General features: G+C 41.7%; 1 protein-coding gene and 1 pseudogene across 1 annotated transcript in view; one reads left to right on the top strand and one right to left on the bottom strand.

Moving 5' to 3' along the window:
* The window catches only part of STX8 (syntaxin 8), a 241,112-nt gene that overhangs the window by 182,046 nt on the left and 38,047 nt on the right, over positions 1-21,019 (bottom strand). The window contains exon 5 of the mRNA XM_029212789.1: positions 14,617-14,741. Within this exon, the coding sequence (XP_029068622.1) occupies positions 14,617-14,741 (125 nt within the window). The remainder of the gene's footprint in view (positions 1-14,616; positions 14,742-21,019) is intronic.
* LOC114889478 lies at positions 3,879-4,892 on the top strand (annotated as a pseudogene).

The raw sequence follows: 21,019 nt of genomic DNA, 5'->3' as shown, positions 1-21,019 counted from the left end.
GAAACTTAAGGGACACAACAATTAGTTGCAATGTACAGACCATATTCAGATCCTGAATTGAACAACCTGAAAAAAAGCCCATCATGGGACAATCAGGGAAATCAAATATCCAGTCGGTGTTCAGATTAAGAATTGTTAACTTATTAAGGGTAATAATGCATGGTGGTTATGTTTTTGTTTTTTAAAAACAGTCCTTATCTTTTGCAGACATGCTTTAGAGTTATATTCTGGAATATTCACCAATGAGATTGTACAATGTCTAGGATTTGCTTCAAAAACAATCCAGGGATGGGTAGGTGGGTAGACATATAGATGAAACGAGATGGGCTATGGGTTGATAATTGCTGAAACAAGTGATGGGTAAGACGGAATCACTATCTTACTTTCTCCACTTTCATATGTTTGAAACTGTCAAAAGCAACAAGTTACCAACATTTTAACAAGTAAATAAAACCAAGGAACATTCTTAAGAACTGCAACCTCAGGCCCCCGGCTGAGCACATGACAAGAGCCCCAAGGGCTGGGGCTGTGTCTTCTTTTCCTATGGTTTTGCCCAACTGGTTCAGAGCGCAACTGGTGGTACAGAACAAGTATTTAATAAAGGTGTTTAAATGAAGGAATGACCACAGAAAGACCCTCTAGGTCTGTAGAAGGAAGAAATACAGTCTCTGCTACATATATATGGAAGGACTTCTCGTTAATACTAGACAGCTGAGTTTAGGTAATAGAAAAAGTAGCTGATGCTGTGTTGTCCAGTGCCCAGAGAGGAGGGATGGAAATTCGCACATGTGATATATAGGAGCTCTCCTTGAAGAAGGGGAAGTAGACAAGGTCAAGCTGGGTAAAGATAATCACTACATTGGAAAGACTCTTAGAGCAAGTTCTAGGAACAGATGTTTTTAAGCTCTGGGGGGGGGAAGGAATGTTGGTCTAGGTGACAGCTGCAAGAAAGGTTATCTTGAAAAATCTGTGAGGTTATGATTGCAAGTGTTCAAAGATGAGTTGCTTAGATGTGCCAGGGTACAACGCAGCCCGGCCGGCCACCTTCCCCACCGCTATTTCTATGAAAATACTAAGAGACCTAAGAACACAGAAACCCAGAACTAATGCACACTTTCTGCTAGAATCTAGAAAGAACGTCTATAGACTACGGTAAGAATAGTTGGAACTAATTAAGAAGCCCGAGCAACAGAGACCTCCTGGGGAGAGGTAGAACAATTCTCCAATGTTTGCCACCTGCCAGCTGACTCAGAAACAAGGGTCTGTACTGACCAGAAAAGCACCTTCCCTTGTTTTAGCACAGGAACTTTTTTTTTTTGGCCGCTACGCATAGCTTACAGGATCTTAGTTCCCCGACCAGGGATTGAACCCCAGGCCCCAGCAGTGGAAGCACCAGGTCCTCACCCCTGGACCGCCAGGGAAGTCCCTCTCATAGGGGTTTTTGAGGTGATCCAGTTACTGTCATCACCTCACCCATCTCCTGCTGCACGTCCATTCGCGCCTCAAATTACGGCTTAGGCAGCACAGAAGCTGAGGCCGGCTACCTGGCTGTAACGAGGCCTAGCTTCCGGGCCAGGGAAGGAAGGCATTCATTGCCTCGAGTCTAAGCTCTACCAAAAAAAACTGTCATTCAGGATGATTTTCCAAGTGTTTTCTAAAGGTCAACGAAAGTACAGAAAGGCTAACAGATTCCACGGGCAAAAGGAAGTCAGAAGCGACGCTTTGTGGTTGTGCAATTTTTTTCCAGTGCGGGACCTGGCCAGGAAGCAAAGCCATGGTAACCTCAGCGCATCACCAAGGTTCCTGGGGCAGAGAAAAGACTAATGAGGGTTTCGTGTAAAGATGACTTCCATTTTTGTGTTTATCCCTGAAAAACAGCTTGCTAGGAAATCAAGGGGGGGGGGGGGATAGAGCATTTCAAAACACAAAGGGAAGAGTAGAGAAACATCCTGACCTATAATATATGCTGCTTCGCTCCCTCCATTCCTTTACCCCCCTCCCCCCACCAAACCCCAAAAGCCAGCTGGCTTCCAAAGGGTGGGCATCTCAGTAAGGGTGCTCTCGGTTTTGGAGGCAATACAAACACTTGCACGCGGCGTCCTCTCACACCTAGCCTACAGCAATCTCCGAATGAGGCACCTCCTCGGGGGCAGGGATACTTTTCCTGACTGAAAAGTTTTTCTTGGTACAAAGCAACCATGCCCAGAAAATTCATTAGTACTGGTTAGAAAGACATTCCTTTCAGGAACCATGAATCCTGAAAAGTAAAATCGGCCTTGTTCTTAATTTCTTCACTTTACTTCCGAAAACGGGTGAAATATGTAAGAGTTAGAGTGACATGGGAGGAACAGTGCTTCATTCACTAGATACTTTCACTGTGAAAAGGGAGTTCAAAACAGAGTTAGATTTCTGCTCCTGGCCAAGAGGGACTGACAGGGACCAGATTTACTTCTGGCCCCAAACAACTGGAGAACAAAACACAAAACCACAGGCAAAATACACAAAACAACAGTTTCAAGATGCAGACATGAGGAAATGAAGGACAGTGGTCCCCGAGACATGGGAAACAGATGAGAGGAGCTCTCTGCCCCCCACACCATCGCCTTGAGAGTTCCCAGGCTATGGTGTGGGGAAGGCAGATCCCAGGTAGAGCCCAGCAGTCTCCCCGAATTAAGAATCCAAAAAACAGGTCCAGGTGGCTACAGTACGTAGGCCACAGTACCAGAGAGCTGCACAGAGAGAAAATGCTGGAGATTTGCACAGGGTCCACCCTGAGACTTCAGGTGAGTGTTGATCAGGGCAGATGTGTGAGGAAATTAAGGCTGGGGAAAGAACCACCTGAAAGCCTTAGAAGGAATAACTCTGAGCTCACAGGAATTGCACACGTAATTCCTATCCCTACCCACCAGGTCACCTCATAATTCAAAGGGCATCAGAGAGGGTATGCAGAATGGCTCTAGCACAGGAGTGAGGGAAATCACCTCTTGACTGGAGTCTGCAAACATTTTCTATCAAGGGCCAGAGAGCAAATACTTTGGGCTTTCTGGTTCATATGGTCTCCAGGGCAGCTACCCAACCCTGCCATTGTCACAGGAAAGCATCCATAACTAATAAATGAATGAGCATGGTTGTTTCCCCATAAAACTTTATTTATGGACACTAAACTTTGAATATTATACAGTCTTTACAAGTCATGAAATATTCTTTGACTCTTTTCAACCATTTAAAAATGGAAAAGCCATTTTTACCTTGCAGACCATACAAAAACAGGTGGTGGGCCAGATGTGGCCCATAGGTCATGGTTTGCTGACCCTTACTCTAAAGTAAACACTGCTCTGGTCCACCTGACAAAGCAAGACCCAAATAACTGCATCCCAGCAAAAAAAAAAAAAAAAAAAAAAAAAAATCTCAAGAATATTTTTAGAAAGAAATATCTAGTAACTGAACAAAGAAAAACTCACATCTGGCTTTCAAATGAATACTTCTTCCTCCATAAGATTAGAAACAAGGCAAGGATGTCTGCTCTCATAATTCCTACATTGTACTGGAGGTTGTAGCAAGTGTAATAAGGCAAGAAAGAAAAAAGACATCCAGATTGAAATGAAGAAGTAAAACCACACCAATTAAAAGACAAAGACGGTCAGAGTGGATCAAAAAACAAGAGTCAACTATAGGTGGTCTATAAGAACCTCACTTTAAATATGAAGAAATGTATGGATTAAAAGTAAATGGATGGAGTGGGAGCGAAACCAACGCCTGCCTTCGAGCAGCAGCTGCGCCACGGCCGCCAAGGGCTTCTGTGCCCAGTGTTGCTCCCACCAGTCTACAGCACAGGGCATATCTTTGCAAACCTCTTCAAGGGCCTTTCTGGCAAAAAAGAAACGCCCATTCTCATGGTGGGCCCAGATGCTGCGGGAAAGACCACCATCCCGTACAAACTGAAGCTGGGTGAAATCGTGACCACCATTCCCACTACAGGCTTCAACGTGAAAACCGTGGAATACAAGCACATCAGCTTCACTGTGTGCGACGTGGGCAGCCAGGACAAGATCCAGCCTCTGTGTGCCACTGCTTCCAGAACACACAAGGTCTCACCTTTGTGGTTGATAGCAAAGACAGGGAGCGTGTGAATGAGGCCCGAGAGGAGCTTATGAGGATGCTGGCAGAAGACGAGCTCAGGGACACTGTTCTGCTCGTGTTGGCTAACAAACAGGACCTCCCCAATGCCACGAACACAGCTGAGGTCACGGACAAGCTGGGTCTACACTCTGAGGCACAGGAACTGGTACATTCAGGCCACCTGTGCCACCAGTGGGGACGGGCTCTATGAGGGACTGGGCTGGCTGTCCAATCAGCTCCAGAACCAGAAGTGAGCTGTACTCCTCTCTCCTCCCCATTCACTCCCCTCCTCCTACCCTCGCTTTACTCTCATGTGGCAAATGTGCCCCTGGGGTGTGAGTGCCAGAAGCTGTCTCCCTGGTCGGTCACGGTGTGCTTCACCGCGCTGTACATGTGCAGATGCTGCCTGCAACTGGGTTTTTATTTAATCTAAATAGCTTTTGTCTGCAATGAGGCAGCTTCTGGTACTCCTATGCAATATTACTCAGCTTTTTTTTTTTTTTTTTTTTTTTTTTTAACTGTAAAAAGAAAATCAACCCACTGTTTAGTACTGAGAAGGGATTTTAGGCACACGGGTCATCCAGGGGTCGCTGTTGCAGATGAGCCGGACGCTCCTCCTCTTGGGCTTTAGATCTGTGTTGAGATCCATTTTGGTGGTTGGTTTTTAACCCAAACATGGTGCATTTTTTTAAAATAGTTACAAGATAAGGAGAACACTTGAACACACAGAAGGGAGAAATGTGCCTAGTGTAAGTTCTGTAGTAATGGCCTGAGTCCAGTCCACCGGTGGTCTATCTCCTGTTGGGCATGTGAAATGGGACAGAACCAGCCATGATCCATGCTGCATGGTCACAGTAAGGTCCCTGTGATTTGCTCCGTCTCGGATCATCCCACACCACATAGCATTTGTGCTTACATGGCCGCCCAGGAGATGGGCTGGAGGCTGCAGCCACTTCTCTCGGACCCCTTGGAGGAACCCCAGCCTTTCTTGGGTCAGCATGGGCACTTTGGCTGGAACGCTCTGGTTGGAGCAGGAGCCCTGCCGTCTCCTTGCTTGCCTGCTCCGGGCTCTCTGGGGTCCCACCAGCATGAGCACAGGTGGTCATCCTTGAACCCCAGACCCTCGGAGCCCCTGTCTACATGTGCTTTCACTCCCTCAGCCTGCAAGGGTCAGATTTGCCATCGAAAATAACCTCTACTTTTTTCTTTTGTATTTTGATAAACACTAAAGAAGTTGGAGCTGTTAACCTTTACCTTGGGGAAAACCTCAGAACTGCTTTACTTTGGTGTTGTAGAACCTCTTACTGCTTTCAATACACAATCAGTAATCAACTGTTTTGTATACTTGTTTTCAGTTTTCATTTTGACAAACAAGCACTGTGATTACAGCTATTAGAATAAAATCTCTTAACTATTAAAAAAATAAAATAGATGGAGAAAGATAAACCATACTAACAGTCATCAAAGGAAAGCAGGAGTTGCCATATTAATTTCAGACAGAGCAGACTTCAAAGCAAGTAAAGTTATCAGGGTTAAAGAGTATTACGTAATGATAAGGGGGTCAATTCTCCAAAATGACATAACAATCCTTAATGTGTATGCACCTAACAGAGCAAACTACATGAGACGAAAAACTGATAGAGATGCAAGGAGGAGGAGATAAATCCACCAGCATAGTTGGAGACTTCTACACCCCTCTATCAGAAATGGACAGATCTAGCAGGCACAGTTAAACTCAACACCGCTGTCAATCAGCTGATGTAATGGACATCTACAGACTGTTTCATCCAACAACAGCAGAACACACATTTTTCTCAAGCTCACATGGAACATTCACCAAGATAGACCACATTCTTGGCCATAAAACATACCTTAATAAATTTAAAAGAACAGAAATCATACAGTTCTGCTCTCGGAATACAATGGAATTGAACTAGAAATCAACAACAGAAAGATAGCTGGAAAATCCCCAAATACGTAGACATTAAACAACATATTTCTAAATAACACATGATCAAAGAAGTCTCAAAAGAACTTTAAAAATATTTTGAACTAAATGAAAAGGAAAACACAACTTATCAAAATTTATGATACAACAAAAGCAGTGCATAGAGGAGAATTTATAGCAGCAAATGCATATATTAGACAAGAAGAGAGATCTAAGATCAATAGTCTAAGCTCCCACCTCAGGAAACTAGAAAAAGAAGAGCAAATTAAATCCAAAATAAGCAGAAGGAAAGAAATATTAAGAATTAGAGCAGAAATCAATGACACTGAAAACAGGAAATCAAGAGAGAAAAAAAATCAGTGAAACCAAAGCTGGTTCTCTGAAAAGATCAATAAGTTCAATAAGCCCCTGGTCAGGCCAACTATGAAAAAAAAGAAAGGACACAAACAACTACAATCAGAAATGAAAAAACAAGCAGAAACACATCATCGTAAACAGCAGTGATGTCCACTTTTTCATTTCTGGCAACTTTTTAAAATTAATTTTTATTGGAGTATAGTTGATTTAAAATGATTTCCTGGATACACCAGGAAACTCAGACACCAGCATCTCCACCACTTGCGGGGGCGGTGTGTGTGGGGGTGTTTGTCTACAGAGAAGCTCCCTGGAGAATGCAACAGGAACGGTACCATAAAATTTACAGTAAAATAGGAACAGAGGCAGCCAGTTGATTTTGCACAGGTATATGCAAGCAGTTCAAACCATCCACTCTTCTCGAACCCTGGCATGCCAACCGTCCATCACAGCACCTTTAAAAGCACAGGCACAAACATCACAAATGTTTGACCATAGGGCTGTGTGGTTCTGGATTTTATGAGAAAGCCATCTTTAATATACAGGGTTATAAAACATTGCCAGGTTATAGACCTAGAGATTTCCTTTTTATACAACAAGTTCAAATGCTGCAACCATGACAAATCCGTGTCATTAGGGCATCCTCATGTCTCCAAAATCATCTCATCAAAATTGTACCACATCAAAGCGTTTCCCCATCAACCATCAGCTATGACATATGGTGTTTTTAGGACACAGATGTATTGTTTACAAACAGCTAATGGGTGAAACCATGGACCAACACGTAGGATTTCAGGATAAACAAGAAAAATCACATGATCATATCACCAGATGCAGAAAACATATCGGACAAAATCCAACGTCCCTTACTAATAAAAACTCTCAGTAAACTAGGAATAGAGAGGAAGCTCCTCAACTTTACACCTACAAAACCCCCACAGTTGGACTTCCCTGGTGGCACAGTGGTTAAGAGTCTGCCTACCAATGCAGGGGACATGGGTTCGAGCCCTGGTCCAGGAAGATCTCACACGCAGTAGAGCAACTAAGCCCATGCACCACAACTACTGAGCCTGCGCTCTAGAGCCTGTGAGCCATGACTACTGAGCCCTCGTGCCACAACTACTGAAGCCCACATGCCTAGAGCCTATGCTCTGCAACAAGAGGAGCCACCGCAATGAGAAGCCCACGTACTGCAACGAAGAGTAGCCCCGACTCACCACAACTAGAGAAAGCCCAATCACAGCAACGAAGATACAATGCAGCCGAAAAAAAAACAAAAACAAAAACCCCCACAGCTAACAACATACTTAATGATGTGAAACTCAAAGCTTTCCCACTAAGGTCAGGTAAAAGACAAAGATGTCCCTTCTCGCCACTTCTTTCCAGCCTTGTACTAGAAGTTCTCGCTAATGCAATCCGAAAAGAAAAGGCATACAGATTGGGAAGAAAAGAAAACTTCATTTGCAGGTTATATGATCACGTAAGTAAAAAATCCAAAAGAACTGACAAAAAATCTCCAGGAACTAAAAAGCCATTATAGCAAGGTTGCAGGATACAAGGTTAATATCTCTTCCCTACATACCAGCAACGAATGGGTGGAATTTGAAATTAAAAACACAATACAACTTACATTAGCACCCCCAAAACTGAAATACTTAGGTATAAATCAAACAAAATATGTACAAGATCTAAATGAAAAAAACTACAAAACTGATGAATGGAAGCAAAGAACTAGATAAATGGAGAAATATTCCATATTCATGCATAGAAAGACTCAATATTGTCAAGGTATCAGTTCTTCCCAACTTGATCTATAGACTCAACACAATTTCAATCAAAATCCCAGCAAGTTATTTTGTGTATATCAACAAACTGATCCTAAAATTTACATGGAGAGGCAAAAGACCCAGAAGAGCTTACACAATATTGAAGGAGAAAAACAAAGTTAGAAGACTGACACTATTCAACTTCAAGATTTACTATAAAGCTATAGTAATCAAAACAGTGTGGTACTGGTCAATGGAACAGAACAGAGAGCCGAGAAATAGACCCTTATAAATACAGTCAACAATCTTTGATAAAACAGCAAAGAAAACACAACAAAGTAAAGACAGTCTTTCAACAAATGTTGCTGGAACAACTGGACATTCACGTGTGAAAAAATGAATCCAGACCCTACATTCTTGACAAAAATTCAAAATAATCATAAATCTAAAAGTAAAACAAAGCTATAAAATTACTAGAAGATCACATAGGAGAGAACCTAGATGACCTTGAGTATGGCAATGACTTTTTTTCTTATCACTTCATTCCTTCTTCATGCTCTTTTATGTAGAAAGTTTCTAATCTATATTATTTTCCTTCTCTCTAAATAACCTTTAAACCATTTTTGCAAGGCAGGTCTACTGGCAAATTTCCTCAATTTTCATTTGTCTAAGAAAGTATTTCTCCTTCAGTTTTGAGGGATAATTTCACAAGGTACAGAATTCTAGATTGATGAGATTGTTTTGGAGGGGTTTTTTTGGCAACACTTTAAAGATTGCACTCCACTTCCTTGCTTGCATGGTTTCTGAGAAGTCAGATGTCATCTTTACATTTGTTCTTCTAGAAGTGAGGGGTTCTTTTTTGTTTTGTGTTGTTTTACTTCTAGATTCTTTTGGATTTTTTTTATCTTTGTGATTTTCTGTACTTTGAAAATGACATGCCTAGGTGTAAATGTTTTGCTATTTATCCTGCTTGGTGTTCTCTGAGCTTCCTAACTCTGTGGTTTGGTGTCTGCCATTAACCTGGGGGAAATTCTCAGCCATTGTTTCAAATATTTTTTCTGTTTTTTCCTCTCTTTTCTCCTTCTGGTATTCCCATTACACGTCTACTACACCTTTTGCAGTTGTCCCAATGTTCTTGGATATTTTGTTCTGTTTTATATCAATCTTTGTTCTTATTGCTTTTCACTTTTTGAGGTTTCTATTGAGATATCCTCAAGCTCAGAGATTCTTTCCTCAGCCATGTCTAGTCTACTAATAAGGCCATCAAAGGCATTCTTCATTTCTGTTACAGTGTTTCTGACCTCTAGCATTTCTTTTTGGCTCCTCCTCTCTGCTTCCATTGCCCATCTGTTCTTCAATGCTATCTACTTTATCTATTAGAATCCTGAGCATGTTAATCATTGTTTTAAATTCCTGGTCTGATAATTCCAACATCCCTGGTATGTCTGGATCTGATGCTTGCTCTGTCTCCTCAAATTATGGTTTTTTGCCTTTTGGTGTGCCTTGTAATTTTTTCTTATTAGACAGGATGTATGTGGTAAAATGTACTGCTGTAAAAAGACTTTTAGTAAAAGGTGGTGGTAAAGTGTGGGCATTAAGCGAGTGTTCTACAGTCCTATCATTAGGTCCCAGTCTTTAGTGAGTCTATGTCTCTGGGCTGTGAACGTCACAAGGGTTTCAAAGTTTTTTCCTCCCCTTGCCACTTAGGTGGGACAGGATGGCTAGTGGGCTAGAGAGTTAGGCATTTCCTTTCCCCCAAGTCAGTTAGACTGATATAATTTAGCAAGTTAGGTCCTGGTTAAGTAGTTTCTCCTGAGGATGAAATCTTGTTAAGAACAGAGTGCTCTAGCATATTCCAAAATGGTTCCTTTTCTCCTCTCTCCACCAGAAACAGGAGGGGATTTTTCTCTGGTATTTACTGTGAGAACCTGGGAGAGCTCCTAGAGGTGAATCTCACACAATTGTGAGGACCCCACTATGAATGGGTCCCCTGGAGTTTTTAACTCTCAGATTTGTCCACACTGAGCCTCCAGCCACTCATCAACGACAGTTCAGATTTTCCTACCCAACTGGTTCCCACACTGGCTTCTGCTCAGAAGTCTGTGCTCCAGTAAGCTGTGACTCCCTGTATTCTCCTCTCTCTCCAATCTTGCAGGAAGTGATTTGCCCTGTGCCCTCCTCTCTTACAGATCCAAGAAGAGTTGGTGACTTTTTCAGTCTGTTCAGATTATATTACCGATTGTTAGCATGGAGTGGTGACTTCCAAGGTCCTTACAGGCAGAACAGGAAACGAGAAGTCTGGCAATGACTTTTAGATACAAAACCAAAGGTACAATCCATGAAAGAAATAATTGATAAGCTGGACTCCATTAAAATTAAAATCTTCTGCTCTGTGAAAGATACTATCAAGGAAATGAGAAGACAAATCATAGACTGGGAGAAAATATTTGCAAGAAACATCTAATAAAGGACTGTTACCTAAAATATACAAAGAACTCTTAATGGACCAAAGGTCTTAACAGATACCTCACCAAAGACAAATACAGGGCTTCCCTGGTGGCGCGGTGGTTGAGAGTCCGCCTGCCGATGCAGGGGACACGGGTTCTGTGCCCCGGTCCGGGAAGATCCCACATGCCGCGGAGCGGCTGGGCCCGTGAGCCATGGCCGCTGAGCCTGCGCGTCCGGAGCCTGTGCTCCGCAACGGGAGAGGCCACAACAGTGAGAGGCCCGCGTACCGCAAAAAAACAAAAAACAAAAAAAAAACATACAGATGGCAAATAAGCATATGAAAAGATGCTCCACATCATAAGTCATGAGGGAAATGCAAATTAAAGCAAGAGATACCACTACGCATCTATTAGAATGACCAAACCCTGGAAACTGACAACATCAAATGCTGACAAGGGTGCAGAGCAATAGGAACTCTCAGTTCATCACTGGTGGGGATGCAAAGTGGTACAGTCACTTTCGAAGACAATTTGGTGGTTTCTTACAAAACTAAACATTCTTACCATGTGATCTAGCAATTGCACTCCTTGGTATTTATCCAAAGAGTTGGTAAATTACATGTACACAAGAACCTGCACACAGATGTTTACAGCAGTTTTCATAATTGCCCAAATATGGAAACAATCAAGATGTCTTTCAGAAGGCGAATGGATAAACAAACTTGGTCCAAGCGGAGAGTGGAATATTATTCAGTGCTAAAAAGAAGTTAGCTATCAAGCCTTGAAAAGGCATGGAGGAACCTTAAACACATACTAAGTGAAAGAAGCCAATCTGGAGTCTACATACTGTATTATTTTAACTACTGATATTCTGGAAGAGGCAAAACAATGGAGATGGTAAAAAGATCACAGGTTGACAAGGGCTGAGGGAGGAGGGAGAGATAAACAGGCAGGGCACAGAAGGTTTTTAGGGAAGTGGAAATACTCTGTATGATATTGTAATGAAGGATGTGTCATTTTATGTTTGTCCAAACCATAGAATGCACAACACCAAAAATGAACCCTAAAATAAACTATGGACTTTGGGTGATTAGGATATCAATGTAGGTTAATTCATCATAACAAATATACCATTCTGGTGGTTGATAATGGAGGAAGACTATGCATGTGTGGGGAAAGGGGTTATATGGGAACTCTGTACCCTCCTCTAAATTTTGCTGTGTACTTAAAACTGCCCTTAAAAAAAGTCTTTAAAAAAGTAAAACTGTCTTTATCCACAGATGGCACTGACCATTTGTATAGAAAGTCCTATAGATTCTACCCAAAAGCTGTTAATAAATTAGTGAGTTTATTAGCAAGGCTGCGTGATCCAAGGTCAGTATACAAAAAATCAATTGTATTTTTATACTAGCCACAATCAGAAGTAGAAATTTATAAATGCCATTAATAAGAACAAAAAAATACGAACTACTTAGGGATAAATCTGATAAAAGATGTGTAAGACGTACAGTGAAAAATACAAAGCACTGCTGAGAAAAATTAAGGAACTAGATAAATGGAGAGATATGCCATATTCATGGATCAGAAGACTCAATATTGTTAAGGTGTCAATTCTCCCCAAATTAAAGACGCAATGTAATCCCAATCAAAAGCCCACGAGGCTTTTTTGTAGAAATTGAAAGCAGATTCTGAAATTCATATGGAAATGCACAAGATCTGGAATAGCCAGTCACATTTTGAAAAAGAACAAAGTTGGAAGACCTATACTACCTGACTTAAAGACTTGTGGCAAAGATACAATAATGGAGACAGTGTGGCACTGATGTAAAGATAAACAAATGGACAAATGGAGCAGAACGGAAAGTCCAGACATAGGCCCACACCATATACGGTCAATTGATTTCCAAGAAGAGTAAAGTAATTCAGTAGAGAAAGGATGCTCTTTTCTTTCAAATGGTGCTGGAACAAATAAATATGCAAATGAAAAAAAAAAGAAATGCATTTCATCTTGCTATATTAAAAAAAAATCAATTCAAAGTAGACCATACACCTATTGTAAAACCTAAAACTATAAAATTCCTAGGAAAAATAAGGCAGTAAATCTTTGTGGCTTTAGGTAGTCAAAGATTTCTAATTGGACTTCATTAAAATTAAGAACCTCTGCTCTTTAAAGGACATTGTTAAGAAAACCAAAAATATAAGCCACAGATGGGGAGAAAATATTTCTAAAACATAAATATCTGACAAACATATAAAAGGATATGTTTTATACGATTCTTAAAACTCAATAACAAAAGATGAACAACCCAATTAAAAATAGATAAACAATCTGAACACATACTTCATCGAAGAAGACACGCTGATGACAAATAAGCACATGCAAAGATTCAGTCATTGGGGAGATACATATTAAAACCACGATGAAATGCAACTACACACCTACTTGAATGTCTCAAATTAAAAAGACCTTCTATAACACTCTTTGGCGAGGATCTGAAGCAATTGGGACACAAATTCTTCTGGTGGCGATGTAAAATTGTACAACCACTTTTGAAATGAGTCTGGCAGTGTCTTGAAAAGTTAAACATAATGAGAATATATGTATATGTATAGCTGATTCACTCTGTTATAAAGCAGAAACTAACACACCATTGTAAAGCACTTATATTCCAATAAAGATGTTTAAAAAGAAGTTAACCATACGCCTCAGTCATTCACGAAATGTATGTCCATACAGAGACTTGCACATGAATGTTCATGGCAGTTTTATTTGTATAATACAAAATACGCATCAACAGGTGAATGGATGTGCAGACTGTGGTCAATCTATGCAAGGGAATACTATTCTGTAATGTAAGAGAATGAAATACTAATCCATGCAACAACGCGGATGGACCTTAAAATAGTTACACTGAGATGGAGGCCAGACCCCACCCCACCCCCAACAAAAGAGCACATACTGTATGATTCCATTTATACGGGAAAAAGAAAAACTAATTTATCGCAACAGAAAGCAGATCAGCAGCTATCTGGGGATGCGGGAGGGACAACAGTAAGATTTACAGACAGACATGAAGAGAACTGTCGGGAGTAATGATTATGTTTATTACTTGGATTGTACTGATGGTTTCACAGGCGTATACACGTATCAAAACTTACTAAAGCATACACTTTACATATGTGCTATTTACGATGTCAACCACACCTCCAAAGCTGTTTTTAAAAAAGTAGAACATCTGTAACACTTACATGAAAAATGTCTATCACACATATTAAATTTTTAAAAAAGCTGTGGAATTATATCACGATCTCATTTATGGAAAATGTGTGTGTTTACAATGAATATACAGTATGTATGTATAGAAAAAAAGCCTGAGGAAATACGCTGTTCATCTGTTTACAGTTCGAGATCGGAGGAGCCATAGATACAGCTTTTCATTTTATATATCCCTATATTGTTTGAACTTTGTATAACAAATATGCGTTACTTCTGAAATTAACAAAGAGAAGAAATTAGCAGTTTTAAAAGCCACTGGGCAAGATGAACTTGAAGGTAAAAGCCAAAATCACTTCTTGGTACGGCAGAAACAACATTGTAAAGCAACTATACTCCAATAAAAAGTAAAAAAGTAAAAAATAAAGCAAATGGGCTTATGTATGAAAAAAATGGAGTCTTTTTCTTTAGAGAATGATCCCCAATCGTGGAGAACAGGGAGGGGGCACATGCCTCAGAGTCACCTGGACTGATCAGACCCAGAACTGCTCTGTCCCTCTCCCAGGAGAGAATCCCTACTTCCATGAGCTACCTGGATGGACAACAGCGTTTGTCTAATCTTCAGGTACCCTGAGGCACAAAACGCCAAGAGCTCTGCAAGACCAACAGTTTTACCTCCGATTTTCAGTGGGTATAAGGGATATCCCCAAGGCTATGGTAACAAATCTGACAATGTTTCTGAGCCCACACTCTTGGGGTATTTAGTACCTTGGATAATTTTCTGCTGCTGTTCCCGGATTTCATCAAAACCCAAGCCTCTGGTCTCCTCCGGCTCCTCGAAGAGCCACGGGTTGGGTACTCCTCGCTTGGCCCCTCCAGTCATCAGGCTGGACCTGAGAACAAGATTACAGGCGTTACATAACTCGAAAAATATAGCTCTGCTGCAAATCACTCCCACGAGTGCCGAGGGGGCTAGCCTCGCCTGCTTTGAAAATTCAATTCAACTGCAAGTCATTGCATGCTTAGTTTATGCCAGCAACTGTGTTCAGTGCTGGAAGAGATACGCAGATGAATAAGGCCCAAGCCTGGTCCCCAGGAGAATTACAGCCTGTCAAGGAGACTGTGGCAGCGCATAACAGTTTTACTAATCCTCCAGGAGACATCTGAGTCAGTAACCATAAATGAAGGTCTTAAATTTCAAAACACAAGGCCAAACGGAAGTGGCCTTTCTATTAGGACAAAGTCTGTCTCACAGGTGGCACCAAAGGCACAAATATTATTTCTCGAGAAGATATAATGTTGCCCCTACAGGTTATAGCATTAAAAATGACCACCTACTTTCTTATTTCGTACTTGGCTGCTCAGATAGAAACACATGCAGGGTTTCAAAACCAAGTCTATGAATATAGCGTAGCATTTATAACACAAATTCTGAATTATCCATCCTAATCTTGACTCCCTCTCATAACCCATACGCTCCTTCTGCACCAGACATATTGGGCTCCTTGCTGGCCAAGGAACACAGAACACACACTTCTGGCCTCAGTCCCATGTTTACAGGATCCTTCTCACTCCAGGTATCTCCCCTTCTGCCTCCACCTGCCCACATTCTGTCCAAACTGTGAGGAGCATCTTGTGGATGAAACCATATCTGACCATTTCTACCCAGATGGGAACAGCCACTCACTCTATAGTATGACTCATAGGATTTTTTAAATTATGGTAATGGGGGGGCTTCCCTAGTGGCGCAGTGGTTAAGAATCCACCTGCCAATGCAGGGGACATGGGTTCGAGCCCTGGTCCGGGAGGATCCCACATGCCACGGAGCAACTAAGCCTGTGCGCCGCAACTACTGAGCCTGTGCTCTAGAGCCCGCGAGCCACAACTACTGAAGCCCGCGTGCCTAGAGCCCATGCTCCGCAACAAGAGAAGCCACCGCAATGAGAAGCCCGCGCACCGCAACAAAAAGTAGCCCCCGCTCGCCACAACTAGAGAGCAGCAACAAAGACGCAAAGCAGCCAAATATTAAGAAAAACAGAATGGACCGTGCTCACCAGCTCTACTTCTTGACCCTTGGGGTTCACTCTTCAGCCCCCGTGATGCAACTTCTACCCCATCACTCTGAGACTTTTCTCAACCATAACCTCCTTACCGCCAAAACCTCGTGCCAGTTCTCGCTTCCCCCGTCCTCCAGGCCTCACTGGCCACTGCTGACCTTCTTCCAGTATCCAGGAAACCCCTCCTCCCTCAGCTCCTTCCATGCCACTCTCTCCCAGGGGCAGGGCCTTCTCTGTAACCTGCAGGTACCTCTTCTTCCATCTGCCCTTTAAATAGAAGTGTGCCTCAGGGATTCTAGTTAGATCTTCTCTTCTTGCTATACTGTCTCTCCCTGGGCAATTTTATCTGCGGTTTCAGGCTGTAAGGACAGATGCTAGCAGTGCTTAGACCATTTTTATGCCCCAATATGAATGAAACAGGCCATATTCTCTTGAGTCACCATGGTGGTGGATTCTTACCTGGGGGCTCCCGCCCTGGCAGGGCACTATCAGAGATCTGACGGTGGGGGAGGAATGGCATACAAATAGTTAAAAAGAAACCCCACATATCACAATCCAGGCGAGGCAGGTCCTCCCACCCCTCATCCTGACTGAAAAAATCACTTTCAAATTTCTCTACCCACACCATCTCCCTACAGGCTCTTCTATCTACATTTATGGATTTTCCGTTAGGACTCTCCAGCTGGGAACTCCACTCCAAATTCAACACACCCCAAATCTAACACACCCCAAATCAAATTCACTACTTTCACCTCATAAGCTGTTTCTTCTCCTATCCTCTCTAGCGACATCACTGTATTCTCAAGTCATCCAACCCCCCCCCCCCCCCCCCCCCGGCCACATCTCATCAATTCCCAAGACCTCCCTTGGAGCTGGTTCTCAAGTCCATGCCCCATTTCACCATCTCTCATGTAGAAGATGCTCATAGCCTCCGACCCGTCTCCGTGTTCCCAGTCACCCCAATTCAAATCACCTTACACTCTATTGCCAGAACGACCTTTCTGGAACAGAGATCTTCCCCTATTTTAAAACCGTCACGACTCCCTAGAAGCTACAGGTCAAACTTAAGCTTTACAACATGGCCCCAGTGATCTCTGCAACGTCATCTCCCGACACCCCCTTCCATAACCCTACTCTTCCTTCAGCCTTAAGCCTCTTACCACGTCTCAGACAAAGGCACAAACTTTCACACTCTCGTGTTTTTGTATGAGTCTGGAGGGTCCCCACCCCCACACCCCTTTGTCCATCTGGCAAAATTCTATTCATCCCCCAAGGCTCAACTCAAATGTCACTTCTGCTGTTGAGTCTTTCCCGATTCCCGTCCCCACCCCCTCTTCCCTTAAATCCATCACTCCTGGTGCTCTCACGGCACTTCGCGCAAAACCTCCAACGTGGCATTTATCAAGCAGGATTGTAGTTAGTTATTTACTCACCTGTCTCCCTTCCTAAATTATGAGCTCTGGAAGGAAAGAGGCCACATGACAGTCATGTTTATATCCCTAGGACCAGAAAGACAGTTCCTCTGAGTATGCTGGAGAAGCATTCAGTACGTGTTTATGAAACTAAGAAAACCACTCAGCTTTTTAAGCGAGAGACAAAATGAGAGGGATATTAAACATTTATTTTGAGATTAAAAAAAAGGCAAAAGAAATCTTAACTGCTACCTGCCTTCAAGAGTTTAGCAGCAAAGACTGACGTTGTTCGAGCAGATGGAGAGAATTTTAACTTGAACGGGAATTCTGTCACTAAAACACCTTGCAGCTCAAGCCCACTTTTGGAAGGACTATAAAGGAGTGTTTCTCCTTTGAAAAGTCAGTTAAAGAAAGGAAATGCTAAGTACTATGCTTCTGAGGTTAGGGTAGACTTGAAATGTTTTTAAAAATAAATCCATCATTTTTACCCATATTTTCAAGATGGAACTTATCTAATAAAATGGAACTTATCAAATAAATGCCACATTACTAAACAGGTTAGATATCTGTCTTAAGATTTTACCAAAAAGTTTTAGTCCCTTCTGACACTGTAAAAATATTTTTATCTCCAAAAGAAAGTGATACACATTATTAAATTATGACAATATGGGGGGGTTGCAGTTAATCCATGTTTTTCTGCTGACAAATGTAGTTGAAACTTGTTAGAGTTCACAGGGAGGGTGTTCTTATCAACCGAATATAGAATTGAAAAAGCACTGAATTCCAAGAAGCAGCTTTTCTTAGCGTTTCCAAAAGATGTCAAAGTGACCATAAAAATGTTTGTTTTGTCTGAAAAAACATCGGTGCTTGAGTATTCACAGGCCACAGAGAGGTTTGCAGTCAGGGCTAGTGATGATATTTCTAGGGTGTCAGTGAGTTGAATCGAGTCTACAGAGCTTTGTAACTACACTTGCCTGTAGATGTGAAAATGCTACTATGGTCTGAAAGGGTGATTTCCCTTCTCAAAGCTTTCTCAGCTAGTTTCTTTCCATGAATATAAAGACGCACAGAGGCTCAAATTTCAATCAGAAATAGTTTCCTTTGACATACATTCTTTAAAGGCAAAATCTGGCAACAATATCCAGGCCGGCTTACACTGAGGAGAGGCCGCCGTCAGAGAGGTAGACCAGAAGGCTAGTGCAATTTAGGCAGAAGGGGATGGCGGTCTGGATGAGGGAAATGCCAAGATGGAATGGCAGGGAAGGGACAATTCACCCAGCAATTCAAAGGAAAGCTCCACAAGTGCTGGTGAGTAGAATGGAGACAGAGGATAAAGATTTCCAAACTCGGTGACTTGGAGAATTGACACAACTTAGGGAAATGTTTCATTTCCTTTCGGGATTTTCTCAGATTTCGACATAACTCCCGTAACAACCCCAAAGTAAAACTGCTGTCAAGATCATAAGCTATGGATTTGTGGCTACTTGAGGCCATATTTACTAGACAGCTAACTTCTTTAACTCCAGTACTCTGTCCAATTCTGTTTTTGTATCCCATCTACCTATTCATCCAACCATCCTTCCTACACACACTTACTGAGTCCCTTCTATGTGCCAGCATGAATCTAGAGGCTTGGAAGAGAACCAGGGAGACAAGTGCCTGACCTCAGGAAGCTGGTACTCCAGGGACAATAAATGCCTAACACTGTGCCTTTTGCAAAGTACTCAAATTTCTGTTGTTGCTGTTAGCTAATTGAATAAAGATTATTCACTTTGTTTAGACTAATTAGTATTAGTCCAGAACAGTAAGACCTCAAGCAAGGAAACTCTCCTACTTACACGTCATCCAAGGCAAGTCTCACAACAGCATCTTTAAAATCTACCGTAAGCAAATAATTTTTTAATTGTAAACCACTCTCATTTTTCTCCCTATTCACTACTGGCTAAACGTTACCAGTAAGAAGTTTTAAATGTAACATTAACAAAACAGTTCACAGAAGAACACAAATGCAGGGGGGGTAAGGCCATCAGAAGTCATTATTTTGGCCTCTGACCTGAATTTGAGAAACCTCAGTGTGCTATTCTCAAATCATCCAGGCAATCTAAAATCAAGCAAATAAAACCAAAGGGAACAATTCTTTACTTTTACCTTAATGTCACTGTCATGGTACCTGCAAAGTCGAAGGACGACAGGAATGGGTGATTGGAAAAAAAAAACACCACAGAATTCTTAGGTTTTGTCTATTTTTTTAATTGACGTATAGTTGATGTACGATGTTGTGCTCATCTCTGCCGTACAGCAAAGTGACTCAGTTATACACATGTAGACTTTTTATGTTTCCATTATCGTTTATCACAGGATACTAAATAGTTTTCTGTGCTATATATTACGACCTTGGTGTATAAAAACCTAAGAATTCTAAGTGAAAGATGAATTAGCTGCTCTGCCAGATGTCTGGTGACTGAGCGCCATCTGCTGGTTAGCGATTAAAGTACAAAATAAATGTTAACCAATAATTACCATTTATTACAAGCAGCTCCTTTACTACACAGTGGAGTCTTGAAAACACATTTAGAAACAGAAAGAGTGAAAGTCAACAACATGCTTACATATTACAAGGGGGGTTTCTGTTGTGCCTTTTCGACACTCATTTCAATAACAAATGTTCTACATCTTCTTTCACTTTGTTCTGCATGACCAAACACACTTAAATGATAAATCCAACAAGAACCCAATGAGGCTGACAATTTGCATTTAGGCATTAGGCGTGCCCAGTGATTTCCATCTTTGCCTCAACCTGTTTTCCCCTTTACATGTGTTTCCATTCTCACTCATTTAAAGACCCAAGGCACTAAAATATTCAGTTAATTGTGCAAATTAACACTGTTCTCTGGACAAAGATGCAAGTCCAGTAAAATGAAATTATTGGCTGGGAGTAGAATTAAACACTACAATGCTCTACAGTGTTAAAAATTCTATGCTAGTAGAATTTTATATTTGTCAGCTGATGTACAAAAATCCAAATTTGGCATTGAAACTGTTGAAGGGTGTGAACGAATAATGTATATGCTCGGGATGCACAAAAGTACCGCCCATACAGTCATCATTTCCACCTCAATAACCTTGTTTCTTATCAATCTAGTTCATATCCAAAAACTCAAATTCATAATAACCATGGCATCCTCTCCCTCTGGAGCCAAGGCCCAGAAATCTGTAGTCTCCCTCAGGTGAATTTTTATGCAACCAGCCAGGCACCAGTACACAGATGGATATGGAAATTACAAGTCTGGAAAGAGTAGGGTTAAAGAACGAGGGAAACCGTAAGCGGTACAAACCCTACTCACTCTACAAGGGCGATCTCAAGTCTCATTCCATCCAGTTCTTCTCAACTTCCTCCACCTCACATGCATCTCTCTCTTCTCCAATCTCCTAGACCATTTATGGCCCAGGCCACATCATTTAACACATACTTATAAACCATCGCGGACTGTTCTCCAATTGTGTTGAGCAGGATCGAAAGACGTGCCACCTCTGAATTCCCCTCTGCTAAGATCAGTGACAGCAAGTGTTCTGGAGTGTTTATAGACCACTTCACAAAAGCACAAATATACACCTTCACCAATATTTCTCATCCAAACTTCACAACATTTTGAGGAGTCATGATTATTTTCATTTTACAGAAGACGAAATGGAGTCAAGATT

Source organism: Monodon monoceros, unplaced genomic scaffold (assembly GCF_005190385.1).
Source record: "Monodon monoceros isolate NGI ecotype Baffin Bay Population unplaced genomic scaffold, NGI_Narwhal_1 Super_Scaffold_9, whole genome shotgun sequence".
NCBI lineage: Eukaryota > Metazoa > Chordata > Mammalia > Artiodactyla > Monodontidae > Monodon > Monodon monoceros.
Note: the sequence above shows the minus strand (reverse complement) of the source record. Positions and strands in the feature narration are given on the sequence as shown.